At 32.4% G+C, this 16,709-nt stretch overlaps 1 protein-coding gene across 1 annotated transcript; it reads right to left on the reverse strand.

Annotated features, from left to right (window-relative positions):
• Positions 1-14,829: 14,829 nt before the first annotated feature.
• On the reverse strand, positions 14,830-15,846 carry LOC148854513 (large ribosomal subunit protein eL39-like). The gene is made up of 3 exons (XM_088984842.1): positions 15,745-15,846; positions 14,985-15,088; positions 14,830-14,878 (listed from the first exon to the last, which is right to left on the reverse strand). Exons 1-3 carry the CDS (start codon positions 15,844-15,846, stop codon positions 14,830-14,832), a joined length of 255 nt encoding a protein of 84 aa, XP_088840968.1.
• Positions 15,847-16,709: the final 863 nt, after the last annotated feature.

The following is a 16,709-nucleotide window of genomic DNA, read 5'->3' on the forward strand; positions in this document are numbered from 1 at the left end:
CCTATACACATAGTTTGGCCGACGAGTTGGTTTTTAAAGCATTGATTCCAACAACAAATTCACAAAGAATTGTGTGTTACTATGCATGGTTCTTATGCCTAGAATTAAAAATAACCGGTATGGATCAAGGTTTTAAATACCGGATTGGACATGGACCATTTTGGCCACTGGTTCCCAAGTCGAACCGTTCTGATCTGAACGGGTGGTCCATTCTGATTTTAAAAAAATAAAAATAATAAATAAAATAAAAAATGGTTGAAAACCATTGCCTGTATCGATGCATTGATGGTTCGATCATTTGGGTCAACGAGTCACTAACCAAATCAACAATTTTTGGCCCAAGAGAGGTTTTAGAGTGAAATGGATCCAGTTCCTTGATTGGCTCTAGGGTTGACCGGTCCGGTCTAGTTTTCAAAACTATCGAATGGATAATATCTCATGGTCACCGAAACCACCATTTCAAAAGCTAAGTCAAAATTCATCTTTTTTTTCCAAACAAAGGGAAAACGGGGAGAAATAATATTTTTCAAGGTTTTAGAAACTGGACTGAACATGAAACTGCTTTAGCCACCTGTTTCTAGGTAGAATGGTTCGACTATAGTCTTAATGGACAGCCCGTTCTGATTTAAAAATTAAACAAATAAAATATAAAACAGTCAAAACCATTGTTTGGATTGATGGATCGACCATCTAAGTCAATGGATCACTGACCAAATCAATGGTTTTTTGCCCAAATGTGATTTTAGGGTATAACAGAACCGATTATCTATCCGGTTCCCGGGTCAAACTGATCCGGCCTGGTTTTCAAAACCATGACATCATTATGATCAGAGTTGAATGCGACCAACTATTAAGCAAAATGCCTCTCCATCTTTTCTTATTGTTTAGAAAATTTTCCCTACTCGTTAATAGTACAAATAAGGCCGATCCAAAAGTCTCTCCTTGATCACATGGTTCATTTATTTTATGTTCTGTAATTTTGTTTCTTATCCAAATCATGGCCAATCCCTACCAAGCCTTTCTTGTTTCTTCATGAGCTCTTCTTCTTGGTGTTCCTTCACGTTCGTATCTTTAACAATACAGCTATACGAGTAAACAATGCAACCATAGCAGTACCAATGTTTGCTATTATGACTTGCATGTTTATTTAATATATGTACAACGTACGATTGTGTGTCAATGTGTAGTTTCTTTTGAACTAGTGAATGGCCCGTATTAAGTACGGGGAAGTTATATATATATATATATATATAAACATTAATGATTTTTATTACCATTTTTATTACTATTTATAAACTACCATTTTTTAAAACATTCATAGTCTACGGGTCCACATAAATTGACCCTTATATGTTAAACCCATAAAATTATATGGGTCATTAAATTCAACTTTAACTGTTTATTACTTTAATTTAACCATTTCTATTATTAATTTATTTTAGTATTTAATTTAAAAATTTTTATATAGTAATAATATTAACTAAATTTGTAATTATTTAAATATTTACTTAAAATATTTATTCCAACCAACTATAATTATTATATAATAGATTTGTTAATTCATATTTTGCATTTAAGAATAAACATTAATGATTTGGCTTAACAATTTTAATGATTGTTGATAAATATTGATTCTTATTTAAGGTTTAATTACTGTATTCGATAATTATTATGGGGCATGCTTTGAATAAACATTAATGATGATTGATGATTGTTATTTCGTTTTTTATTATTTACTTAATTAAGTACTTGATTGTTATTCTTATTATTATTATTATTAATTATTTCTATGAATAATTGATTGTTATTATTATTTACTTAATTTAGTAATTTTCAGCAAGTAATTATTTGATTTAATTTTAATTATTATATTTCTTAATTATTTATAATAGACATTCAGGGTAGTCTATTTATTTGATTTAAGAGACTTACCATGTTTTATCTAGACAATGACCCCATACTAAGTAAGGGGCAACTATAGTATCATTTAATTTGAATTTTACTATTTAACAATAAAAAATCAATATCCTATTGAGCAACCCACCCCTAAAAAAGTATCAATAATTTTGAAATCATTAATCTATTTATAAAATAATAAAATTAGATGAATGTTTATAACAATGTCGCTAATACTGCTTAATATTTAGGGACATATGAATGTATAGAAAGCATTTAAATGATATCCATTCAAAGAGGCAAAGAAGGAAAAAAATCATTCAAAGAGCTGCTAAGAAAAACAATCCATGCCAAACAAGATTTGCAAATGCATCTGTCTTTTAAAAAAAGAAGTGAACAATATATGACTACAATCAAATCATCATGTATGGCTTTAATCAACTAATAATTTAATTAGGATTCCAGAGCACATCCAATAGAGGAAACATGAAGGAAAGGAGAATAATGGGACCATCCTAAGTATGGAAGTCACCTCCAAGTTAGGTGGCAACGCTTCTTTAGATCGATCATGGTTATGGATTTTAAATTTAAGCTCCCCACAGTGCACGTAGACCGGCTATAATTTATCTTTAGGAAAAAGGTAGGGAAACATGTACATAATATAATTGTATGTTTGAATTATGGGAATCAGGAGATAAAATAGGAAATGTAAGTTGAAATTATAATTTTGGGCATGTTGATGTGTCAAATTCAAGTCAATTAGAATATTCGTAGATTTTTAATTCATTCATTTAGTAGCAATTTGAATATTTTTTATTCCATGTCTTTATTGAGTTAATATAGATTAATAATATATTAATAATTATGAAATCGATAATAATAATAAGTATATTATTATTACTATATTTACTAATAATATATTCTTATTATGTGTGTATTGATTTTGAAATCAATATTATTAAATTATTATTATTATTATTATTATTATTGTTGTTGTTGTTGTTGTTGTTGTTAGTAGTAGTAGTAGTAGTAGTAGTATGAAACAACTAATTTGTTATAATTATGATTTTTAGTTAATTCCTAGAATAATAATTGCTTTTATATTTCTTTTAGTTTAACAATAATGGATAATTGAAAGTTTATAATTTAACTTTAACCAAATGAAATATTTATTAGAGAATAATAATAGTATTAATTATAATTACTTATAATAATAATAATGTAAATAAGTAGAACTAATTATATATTTATAAAATAATTAATTTGAATTAATATAAATATAAAATGATTTTATCCCGAATAATAATTAACATTATTAAAATACTTATTAATTATCATTAATTAATTAACATTCCAAAATAATAATTATCATTGTTATAATTAAGGAATTAATTATTAGTAATTAAAATTTATCAGGAATCATTATTTTTAGTAATAATTAATTATAATTATTGATAATAATAATATAAAGATATAATTATATTAAGTAATATAAGTATTAATTATAATTACTGATCATAATAATACAATTAACTATTCCATATAAATGTACGAATTATAATTTCTGATAATAATTCTAATACAAATAATTAACATTAAATATTTATTTTAATTAATATGAGATAATATAAATATAAAATGATTTTTTTGGAATTATTAAAATCATTATTAATTATCATTCCGAACTAATAATGAGAAATATTATTAGTAATTTTTTTAATATCATTAATTAAGTATTAGCTGTAATTATTATAAGAAATTATTATCAAAAATCAATTATTATCAGTGAGTTATTATTATTAGTAATTAATAACTGAAATTAATTAATTAGAAGTCGTTAATTATTATTAGTACTCCTCTCTTTCAAAAAGTTGACTCATCATCATCCTCATCATCAATGACAACAATTTGATAAATACATAATTTGATAAAAATAGGTAAATAACATTAATTTATTTTTTATCTTTTGAAAAACTGAATAAGAGAAAAATAAAATGGTTAGCATTGAAAATGAAAACTTATTTGGATTTTTGCAAAAAAAAAACATTATTGAACATAAAAAACCAATTATTCAAAAATAAGGTCGTTAATCAAAGAGCATTTAAAATTATTCAATAAAAAATAATTTTAATAAATTAAAATTATTAATTAATTATCTATTCGAATTAAAATGGGTAATTTCAGAAAATAATTTTAAGTAATTAAATTTTGTTATTAACATTTTTTAAATAATAATCAGTATTATTAATAGATTAATAATATATTAATAATTATGGATTTACTAATAAATATAATTATATTATTATTATTAAATAATAATATATTCTAATTATGTATTGATTTTGAAATTAGTAATATTAAAGTATTATTATTATTTTATTTTTTTATTAAGTAATTAATTTGTTATAAATACAACTTTTAGTTAATTCAATAAATAATATTTGCTTTTATAATTCTTTAAGTTTAACAATATTGAATAATAGAAAGTTTTATAATTTAACTTTCACTAAATGAAGTATTTATTGGAGAATAATAATAGAATTAACTATAATAATTGTACTAATTTTAATTACTTGTAATAATAATAATGTAAATAAGTAAGACTAATTATATATTTATAAAATAATTAATATAAAATGATTATATCCCAATTAATAATTAACATTATTAAAATATTTATTAATTATCATTAATTAATTAACATTCCAAAGTAATAATTATCATCATTAGTATTAGTAATGCTTAATTATAATTATTGATAATAATAATAATAACAATATAATTATATTAATTAATATAATATTATTAACTATAATTACATAATAATATAATTAATTATTTCATATAAATGTATGAATTTTAATTTATGATAATAATTATAATATAAATAATTAACATTAAATATTTATTTTCAAAATAATTAATATGAGTTAATATAAATATGAAATGATTATTTCCGAATTATTAATTACCATTATGAAAATATTTATTAATTATCATTAATTAATCATCATTTCGAATTAATAATGAGCAATATTGTGAGTAATAAATTATCAATTATTAAGTATTAGTAGTAATTATTATAAGAAATAATTTTTAGTAATTAATAGCTGGAATTTATTAATTAGAAGTAGTTAATAGTAATTAACGATAATTATTATTGATTAATAGTTGTAATTAATTAATTAGAAGTAGTTAACAGTAATTATTATTAGTAATCAATAGTTGGAATTAATTAGTTAGTTTAGTAGTTAACATTAATTAATAACACAGTTTCTTTTTTTTTAGGAAAGGATTGAGTGGGAGCTTCCCACTTCTCACAACTCTACATGGTGGGAGGTTCCACTCTCCATGTTAGTGGGCTCTTTTCTTAAACTACCACTAATCAGAATTTGCCACGTGTCAATTTAGTTTAAATCTTTTGAATGATAGGTGTTTGAATATAAATGAGCCACATGTTTGACTTTAAGGGGCTTTGGCTATATATATATATATATATATATATATATATATATATATATATATATTAGATGTGTATACAACACTCCGGATTCCTTACCTTCATCATCCTAACATCACTTTTGATGAAAAAAACTAGGGATTATGAGATAAGGGCAACTTTAGGGCCCTAATATCAATAAAAGTAATACTTTTAAAAACATTTAAAGTTAGGTTAACTTTTTAAAAATAATATCAATTAGGGGCAAAAACATTGTTCATATTCTTCCTCTTGCAATCCATTCATTAGCGTCGCCACCTCCGCCTCTACCTCCAGCAACGTTGCTGGAGGTGGGAGGAGGTAGAGGCGCTGGTAATCATTCCTATGCCCAACGCCGCCACCTCCGGCAACGTTGTCGGAGGCGGAGGTGGAGGTGAAGGTGGCGGCATTGGGCAGAGTAATGACCACCAGCATCGTCGCCTCTGCCTCCGCCCACCTCCGATAATGTTGCCGGAGATAGAGGTAGAGGTGGGCAAATAGTGGGTGTGGCGCTGATGAATGGATTGCAAGAGAAAGAAGATGAATTGTGTTTTTGCCCTTAATTGATATCATTTTTAAAAAGTTAATTTATTTTTGATTTTTTTAAAGTATTACTTTTATTGATATTAGGGCCCAAAAGTTGCCCTTATATGCTATAATCCAAAAAAAAATCAAGATTTATACCTAGTAGATAATTTGCTCTCAGAAGCTAAGTGAGCAACACTGGAATGAGTTAACTGAGATCACATCCATGAAACATGTGGTTCAGCCTCTGGTCAACTATAAGTGATTTCAATGTTATTTTCTCATTGGAGGAAAAATGGGGAGATGCACAAACCATGGTTAGTATCAATGTACCATACCTGATACAAAACATATTTGTATCATTTTCCATAGGGACCAATAAGTGTATTGATCTAACATTAGCAAAATTCTTCCCAGGCCAATATGTAACATTTGTGGTTGTATTGATTTGTATCTGCAGGCCATATCAGTCAATATAAATCATAATCTTTTGAAATTTGAACTTAGAAATTCCTTTCATTGATTATGTTTTTACCCACACTTTATGCTTCATTAACTATGGTCTTTAGGCAGCGTTTGGAATTAGTGTAAAACCTCATCAGTGTAAACATACACTGATGACATTTTTTTACACTGATAACGTTTTACACCAAACCAAAAAGTGATCGTTGCTTTTTTGAAAATAGTGATGGGTGGAAGAATGTAAAGTTTTACATCGATAAAATTATATAGTTTTTACATCAATTAATGATGTAAAACTTTAGAGCTAATGAGGTTTTACATTGATTGTCGACGTAAAACTCCACTCCATCTAAACGCATACAAAACTAAACCGGAGTGGAGTTTTACGTCGATAATAATTACACCCTCTTTCCAAATGCCTACAAAACCGAATTGATGTAAATTTTACACCGGTTCTTGCTTCACATCGCATCCAAATGCAACCTTAATTACCATATTTAACACCTTTAATTGTGGATTTTCTCCTTTTTATTTATTTTTTGAGGCCCATTAATTGTGGATTTTTCTCCTTTTTATTTATTTTTTGAGGCCCATTAATTGTGGATTCTAAAAAATTGCCATTTAATATCCTCTTATCCTTATCAAATGCAAATAAAACAAGGGAAATTTCTCGATTAGTACCTTGTACTTTGGGCCTAGTGCTACTCTAGTCCCCTAACTTTAAAATGCAACAATTCAGTACTTAAACTTTCAAAACGTGACAATCCACTACTTGTCGTTAACTAGCTGTTAACCAACTGTTAAGTGGCATTTGAAAAAGACAAATGCCCTATCATCTAATTTTCTTTATCAACCATCCAAACATTGTCAAAAACTTAACAGTCCCAAATTCTTGCCTCTTCTATTCAAGAAAGTTGGGGTAAGCTCCATTTGGAAGGAGTGCAAATACAAATATGTAGAATGCAAAACCTTATATTTTGCATTATTTTATATGCATTTGTTTTGTACATATTTATAGTTTTTCTAAATTGTAAAGTTGTGTTAGTTTTGCAATGTCAAAATTATTTTCTTACCAAACAGACTTTTAGTTGTAATAGATTAGTTTTGTCCACTTAAATGCAAATTTACTTATTTTTTATGAATGTACTTTCACATCTTATTATCAATATAAATGTGCATTGAAAAATGTATTTTCCGTCATTTGTTAATGCATAAATGTAATGTTACCAAACACAAACAAAAATGAACCAGAATGCAAATTTATCCTGAACCAGGATTTACACTCCATTTACATCGTTTCCCAACGCAGCCCCCAAAAGAGCATTATCTCAACATTAGATTTAGTGTAATTAATTGTCACTGTATTCATGGAAATTTTCCTAATATCCATGCAAATCCCTGTCTTTCCGGTTTGCACTTTGCACCATATTCATGAATATCCGAAGTCTGCATGATATGGCCGTTGTTTGAATTTGAGCTAGAGTTTCTTCAGGTGAATCGCTTTAAATTTTATCGTCAAATTCCCAATGCTGTTGTGATTACTAAGGATGCTTCTTTTCGAAATCAACAACACAGGTGATTTGAACTGAGAGAATGGGAGTAGGATCAGAGCATGCAGACTCCACGAGAGCATAAAATCTAATATGCCTCTAGGTGTGCAGGATCACCTGTGGATGCTAAGGCTGCATTTGGCATTCCTTATTTTTAACTGCAAAAAGATGACAAATCCTTAAAATAAGGAATGCCAAATGCAACCTAAGCAAGAACAATGTTCAAACTTCACACTGCTGGAGTGTTTAAGGCACAAATACATTGGTCCTTCACACTTTCTTTTTCTTTATGATCACCTAAACAATCAAGGACTTCTCAAGGAATATACAACCAAGGTTCAAAGTATCGGTACTAGTTTTAGTCGTATCGTATCAGTACTTAAAAACGACCAAAACTTTATTATTTTTTAGTTTTTTTTTCACATTTTAATTTTTTGGGAAATTTTTAGCATGCTTTTTATTATTAAAAAATTGGGGGTCCGAAACACTTAGAAACAGGCATTTCGGACCGTATCTTTTTCAAAAGATACAATACAACACGCCCTGTATCAGGCATATCGCATTGATACTTTGAACCATGATCCCAAATAGAAGTTTTGTCAACCTAATGAGATTTTAAGGTTTTCGTATTTGATCTAAACTTAAACCATTGGAACACCGTAGGAATCCAATTACAACTTTGAAGCATAAAGATCAAATCTCAACATTGAGCAAATAGGTTCATGAACCTAACACCAAATATAGCTATTTGTGTCTAATCATGGATATAGCAAATTAAATAATAAGCCAAGACAGTTCAATGGCAAACTGCAACAAAGAAACAGGATGACTCTGGAAGTAAAAAAAGAAGCCAAAATGGAAACTAAATTTCCTAGACATAAAATCCTGAATAATTAAGTTCCAATTTTGTCAATGAAGAATTGGAAAATTAGGACCTTCGATGGATCAGCAATCCCCCAAAAAAGACAATCCTTCCAAAAAGGAGATCAAATAGGAAATACAAGCAAATAATCCATCATTCAGCATATCCATCCAATGTTATTTTCCAGCTCAAATTCCAGCTCCAGTAACCATCTTAAAACAATCAAGATGAACCGCAACCCTCTTGAATTATACAGCATGAGAACCAAAAGATGAGACAACATTGCATGAATGAATAAATCAAAGGCTCGTCTTGTTTAGATGAAGAAAAATTAGCAAATTTTAAATATCACCTAACAACAGTGTCCAAACCAATGCATATACGGAACCATGATGTGAGCATTAAGGTTTCCCATCTTTTAACAGGGAAACCATCTCTTTAACAAATTCAAAAAGCTAAACAAACTCCAAAAAAACAAACAAACAAGTTATGGTTGAGCTGCAAAGCCAAGCCTCACTAAAGCAATTTTAACTCATGGATTTTCCCAAGACATAATCTATGGCTACCGTAATTGCTAAACACGAGAGTTGATATAGGCAAAAACTAACCTTGCTAAAGATACTGGACAGGAATTAGTAAATGCAAACATGTGTTCTGTCAGAACTATTAGATTAATGATGGGATTTCAAGTATACGATGTGCTTTCAATGGAAAGATCTAAAGCCCCAGGCCCAGATGGTTTCACAATGGCCTTTTACCAAGATTGTTGGGATGGTATAGGTGGTGATTTAACAGAGGTCTTCTTCAAATTCTTTTAGAGAGGTAAGATAAACTCAAAGGTCTTGACAAAAAGAATAAAAAAGGTACTACCTTCTTTGATTTCTCCAAACCAAGGGGCATTTGTGTCAAGAAGACAAATTATTGATCAGATCCTTATTGCCAATGAATGTGTGGATTACAGAAAAAGACAAGGAGAAAAGAGTCTGATTTGCAAACTAGATTTGGAGAAGGCCTATGATTTGATGGACTGGGACTTTTTACTGGAAGTATTGAGCATCGGAGGATTTGGAGAAAGGTGGTGCACGTGGGTTAAGAGTTGTATCTCTTCATGTCACTACTCCATTCTAGTAAATGGGGTATCCAAGGATTTCTTCCCGACAAAGAGAGGATTAAGACAAGGAGACCCTCTTTCTCCTTTCCTTTTCACCCTAATATTTGATGTGTTGAGTGTCCAGATTACTTGAGCCGATGCTAGAAATTTGATTAGAGGGTGGAAGGCAGGGAGGGAGGAAATAGTTGTAACCCACTTTCAATTTGCCGATGACTTGATTCTCTTTTGTGAATGAGACCCGGAGTTGGAAATTTAAAGGTCTTGGTAGAGAATTTTGAAAAGGTCTCCAACTTGAGAGTAAATTGGAATAAAAGCTGTGTAGTTGGAATTAATAGGCAAGAAGGTCAGGTGGCATCGTTGGCTAGATATCAAGGTTGTGAGGTAAGTGAATGGTCCCTTATGTATTTAGGCTTACCTTTGGGAGGAAAATCCGAGGTCTGTTAGCTTTTGGTACCTAATCTTGGAGAGATTCTCAAAAAGACTAGCGGGTTGTAAAAGGAACTACATTTCTTTGGAAGGTAGAATCACTCTAATTAAGTCAAAACTAGCAAATTTGCCAGTCTACTTTTTGTCTACCTTCAAATTGCCTATTAAGATTGCAAAATAATGAGAGATTTTCTGTGGGAGCCTGAAGATACCAAAAAGGATCATAGGGTAAAATGGAAAGTGGTGTCTAGAAAGAAAGACAAAGGGGGTTTTGGAATTGGAAATATTAGAATAAGAAATGCAGCTTTGTTGTGGGATTTCTTGTGGGAGTCAGGGGAAGGGAAGAAGGATCATGTGGTTAGGTGGGAAATAATGTGTAGGAGGAAAGAGCATGGGGGATTGGGATTAGGCAATCTAAGGAAGAAAAATACAACATTATTAGGTAAATGGCTATGGAGGTGGTCTCTAGAAAGGGAAATACTTTGGCATAAAGTGGTAAAGAGTGTGCATGGTGTTGCAAACAATGGATGGGATGTTGGTGTATCTCGGCGTGCTACGCTGAAATCCCCATGGATGGCTAATCATAGTATTCTTCCCGTTTTCCTGAACCTGATCAGGTATGATGTTAGTACTGGAAATAGGGTTTTGTTTTGGGAGGATGTTTGGATCGGTGATTGTGCCCTCAAGGACCTCTTTCCCTCCTTGTATTCCATCTTGTGTTTTAAAAACGAGCCAATTCAAAGGTTTGTATCATCATCCTTTTCTTCTGGCATAAACTGGAATCTGGGTTTTAGAAGAGGTTTGAGAGATTATGAGCTTGACTAGGCTGCTTTGCTCCTCAAAACTATTGATTTTGTTTGCTTGGACCCTCCTTCTGTAGACTCTCGTATTTGGAAGCCATTACCTTTGGGTTCCTTTTCTTGTGCCTCCTTCTTTGCTTCCTTGTGCTCCTTTCCATTGCCTTGACATTTTCATAATAGGGAAGTTTGGTCCAAACCTGTCCCTCCTAAATTTGGAGCCCTTTGTTGAGAAGTCTCCCTCGGGAAAATCAACACTTTGAATGTTTTACAAAAAAGAAGACCTACTCTTTGTATCTCTCCTAACTAGTTCACCCCATGCAAAGCTAATGAGGAAAGTTCCTACCATATATTAATCACTTGCCCTTTTGTTGTAGGCCTTTGGGAAAAGCTTTTTGATCTTTTTGGGTGCAGGTGGACAGAACCAGTGCAGATTTGCAATCTTTTTGATCCCACAACTTTCAAGTGGCCAAAGAGAAGAGGAAGAGTTTTGTGGTGGTGTGTTGGAGCTGCTTTGGTGTGGACTGTGTGGGAGGAACGAAATGCTAAAATCTTTAATGACAAGGAGAGGGATCAAACATGTGTGTTAGAAAGTATATTATGTAGGGCTATAAGTTGGGTAAAATCCTTGGATTTGTTTTCCACCTACACTTTCGATGACATAAGGAGATATTGGGAACAACTAGCTAAAAGTTCTGCAATTAAAAACAAGTCGGTGGTGGATTGGAAGCCTCCTGATGCAGGCGTCATTAAACTAAATTTTGATGGCCATAGTTTGGCAACCCAGGGCCATCTGGAATAGGGGGAATCTTCAAAAATTATGAGGGTTAGATTGTAGCTCTATTTTCTAGTCCTATAGGGTGGGGAGACTCTATAAATGCAAAACTCCAAGTTGTGTTACAAGGAGCAGAATATGCAAGAGAGTTGGCAGTGGAGCATTTTATGATTGAAGGTGATTCCAAATTGGTTATTGGATGGTCAAAAGAACCAGAGACGGCAGCCTGGCGGTACAGGGGGGCTTTGAGAAGATTTAAGTGACTGACTTCAAATATTTCAATCACGATTCAATGGAAAAGAAGATCAATAAATGGGCTAGCAGATCTTCTAGCTAAACAAAGAGTACATAGGAATCAGCTCTTTTGGGCTCAATTGTAAGCTTTATGATGTAGTTTGGAGGCTGCACCTCGTGCCTCTTTGTGGGAAATTGTATGATGAATACTTAGTTCTTTATTTAATAAAATTTTCATTATCATTATCTATCAAAAAGGAAAAAGAAATGCAGCTTTGTTAGGCAAATGGTTATGGAGGTTTCCTAAAGAGCAAGAGAGTCTATGGCATAAGGTGATAAAAAGTACTCATGGAATGGAAGCAAATGGTTGGGACATTGGACTCGACCCAAGGGTTTCACGTTTTTCCTTGTGGAAAGACATTGTTGGTATCTTGCCTTTCTTCTATCCTTTCATCAGGTATGATGCTTGTGTGAATAATAAAATTCTTTTTTGGGAGGACTTGTGGATTGGGGAATCTCCTCTTAAGGATAGATTCCCGAACCTTTATTCCCTTTCTTTGAAAAAATCTCAATTTATCTCCTCTTTTCGTACTTCTGGGGATTCTTGGGATCTAGGACTAAGGAGAGGTTTGAGGGACTCAAAAGTGGAGTCAGCAATTGATAATTGTTTCTCTTCTAAGTTCAGCTTTTCTAGACCACTCCTCTCCGGACAGTAGAGTTTGGGCAGAAACTTCTATGGGTAGTTTTTACTGTTCTTCGTTTTTCAATGCTTTGGTCCTTCTTTCTAACCCGGTTTCCTCTTTTCCTGTTAAAGAAGTTTGGAACGCTCCGGTCCCCCCAAAAGTAAGGGTTTTTTGTTGGGAAGTGATTCTCCAAAAAATCAATACCTTGGAGGTGCTTGTCACCTCATGTTTGTAGCCTTTGTTTGAAGAATGGTGAGACGGTGAATCACCTATTAATTTCTTGTCCTTTTAGTGCTCTAATTTGGTGTTGGTTCTCTTCTCTATTTGATTGTAGGTGGAATCCTCCCACAAGTTTAGTAGATTTATTTGACCCTAGCTTTTTCCGACAACCAAAGAAGAAAGAAAGGGTCATATGGAGAACAACAAGGGCAACTATCTTGTGAGCAGTATGGGAAGAGAGAAACAATAGGATTTTCCAAGGGAAAGAAAAATCAGCTCCTGAAGTTATTGAAGGAATCACCATCAAGGTAGTACATTGGCTAAAAACTCTTTGACTTGTTCAAGGATGTCTCTACAGATGATTTGATTAGAGGCTGGAACTGAACTTTGATGGCAGCTCTATTGGGAACCCCAGACCTTTTGGAATAGGGGATGTGTTTAGAAATGCAAAAGGAAAAATCCTAGCTCTGTATTCTAGCCCAATAGGCGTGGGGGACTTGCTTAGAGCTAAAGTTTTGGTGCTCCTCCAGGGACTCAGATGGGCCAAGCAATTGGGTTTCCAACAGTTGGAAGTGGAGGGGATTCAAAATTAGTAGTAGGATGGCTGCAATCAAACAGTTTAAAAACGTGGTCCCATAGACAACAGGTAAGGAAATTATTGAGCCTCACAAGGGTGCTGGATGCAAAAGTGTATTGGTCTAGGTCAGCAAATGCTTTAGCTGACTACCTAGCAAAACAAGGGGTGAATCGGGAGTTTTTGTTTTGTGCAGTGTTGTAAGATTTTTGTTATTCAGGGGTCACCTTTTACTTTGGAAGGTGACAGTTGTTTCTTTTGGTTTTATCTAATGAAAGTTACCATTTCCTATCAAAAAAATATGTGCTTCCATGAACAAGTACGGGCAAGCTGCAAGATTCAGTTATGAGGGCGGTTTTAAGTATAAGTTTTCATGATCAAGTAAAGGGAAGCTACAAGATTCAATTATGCGGGTTTCCTAGGTTCAGGTACCAATTGCTGGATAGAGAAATAGAACAATGTATCTTGATGCTGTCAAATTAGGAAGAAAAGAAAATTGAAGGTTTGAAACAAATGAACCAGACACTAGGTGGTGGAAAGAGTATTCTGACGAGAAATTCACTTTAAAAAACCATTCTATGAATCTACAAAACTGTATTCAGGAATTAAATTAAAAGCTCCAATGTTAAAAGAGTTTGCGTGAACCCACTACTCCAATAGTCGAGGCTTTCATTTGGCTGCTTGTGTTGGACAGCATACTAAGAATTAATGATTTGAAGTCAAGAAGGTTCCAGCTGGCAAACAGTTGCATTTTGTGCATGGAGGATTGGAGGAGGAAGTAAATGTTAAACTTCTTTTCATACACTGTAGATATTCTGAATATATTTGGGAGTTCTTCACAACATTCAACATGAGAAAATTTAACCCAACTAAACTAGAAGAGATCTATTCTACTTGGCAATAAGGTCTTTAGGTAGATAACATAATCGATGGAGCATGAGGAAGGCAAACCGAAGAGATAGCTTTAGGATAATGCATCTCGCTAGCCATTTCCAACTAGAAAATTCTTCTAACACAAACACGGCAAACAAATTGAAGCACACAAATCCCAATCTAAGACCATGAGAACCAACCTTGAATTAAGAAGTACAAGATAAATGAATACTAACTCTAACAGATTAGCGTACACAATAACGATATCGGAGAACATCGCTGTTACTTTCATCGTGTCTTAAAAATCCTAATTTGACAAAAGGACGCGAGCGAAAGCAGAAAGGTGGAAATCTGCTACGACATATTAAAACCCTAGCTTCGTACGGCGCCAGTGCCTGCGTTTCGCGTTATACCTGAAACAATTGGGAAACAAAGATCGTTCGAGATACAACTGAAGATGAAAGCCGAAATAAATTTCTTAAGGTACTGATAGAGAAAGAAATAAGATAGAAAATAAACCTAATGGTGTTGTCCGTCCTCATACGGATCCAGTGTGGAATGGGCCTGTTCTGCCTCATCTTCTTCGCCAGTTTCTTCTTGATTCTGAAGGTCTTGTGCGACGGCTGAACGTATCAAAATCGAGGATTAGACAAACTCAAATCAGTCAAAGAACGTATGTGTATGTGTGTTAGAGAGAGAGAGAGAGAGAGAGAGAGAGCACCATTTTGCTTCTGGTTCCAAGTTTCCAACTTCCAAGCTCGGCGATGCGACTGGCTTTGGCGCCTTTTACTGCGAAAAAATTTGGAGAGGTGACAAAACCCTAATGGGTAACGAGAAATCGTTTGCTTGTTTCACACCACAGGTCCATAGGTACTCCTAATGATCTTCACCGTTCAATTTTCGAACCGTAGACGTAATACCATTCTTCTCTCTTTGATTGAGGTTCTGCGTGATGGTATTTAAGAGGACAAATATCCTCGACTTTTTTAAAATTCAATAAGGTCCTGTTTGATTTTAGTTCTAATAATTACTTAATACTTTTTTATTGGGACCACACATTAAGTTGGAAATAAGTATTTATACCTGTTTGGTAAATAAATTGTTATTTTCAAAAAATGCAATTAACAAATAAGCATGTCTAAGGTGGTTCTTTTTAAAGCACTTGTTCAAAAAAGTGCTTATTCGAAAATTTTAGGATGGTCCAATCCCCTTTTTTGTAATGCCCAAACTACCCTGCGAATGGAAAAACCCTTGTCTTCTCCATTTATCCATTTCGAACAGGGCAACCGGCAACAACTTTACCAGCCTGAAATCGACCAGTGGGTGAATCGTTTTGCATTTCCAAACGTTCATCTTCATTCAAAACTCGATTTTTCTCCATTTTTTCAAGTATTTTAACACGGTTGTTGCTTATATTATTTCTCCTATATCTGAAATTTTTGACGAAAACCCAACCTGAAAATCGTTGGCAACCATATGTAAGGCTTCCTAATCCTACCAAGGTTCAAAGTATTGGCCCATATTAGCCGATATGTATCGTTTCAAGACCCCTCTGATATGTTCCTATAGTGGGTGTATCGGGGGTCTGACTGGTTCAGGGTGTAGAGGAGGCCTAAACCGACTCCCTGAACCATTTGCGAAAAACAAAAAAAACAAAAAACTACCAAAAGCTGTATTGATTCGCCCGATATGCCGGTATGGGCGTATCGAGCATATCGATATTTTGAACCTTGAATCCCACTACTTTGGTCGTTTCAGAATTTATTTTACCTTTTTTTCTTATATATTTTAGTGAAATTCAATTTTTTTGATTTTCAGTAATATAAATTGAATAATGATGCAATGTTGTATGTGTGTTTGATTTTATAATGGTTTGTATGAATAACTACAATTTTTTATCGTTCTTGTTGAATATTACAAAATAATAGGTAATTATTGAATTTGAGAAAATAGATGGAAAGTCACAAACAATGGATTTAACTAAAAATATGGAGGAAGAAGAAGCTATGGTGAAAATAAACAAGCACCAAGAAACATGAACAAGTCATTAAACAATAGAAAATATATATTGATCAAGCATTCTCCAATTTTTTTAGAACAAAAGAAAAAGAAGGTAAAAACAAATGAAAAAAAAAAGGATCTGTTATAGCATCCACAAATAGGAATGACAACGAGTCTAGTCGTTTCAACATTCAAATAAATAAATAAATATATATATATATATATATAAGAAGGTAAAAATGA

This window comes from Nelumbo lutea, chromosome 4 (genome assembly GCF_056320005.1).
Source record: "Nelumbo lutea isolate HS-2025 chromosome 4, American lotus-T2T, whole genome shotgun sequence".
NCBI classification, from domain to species: domain Eukaryota; kingdom Viridiplantae; phylum Streptophyta; class Magnoliopsida; order Proteales; family Nelumbonaceae; genus Nelumbo; species Nelumbo lutea.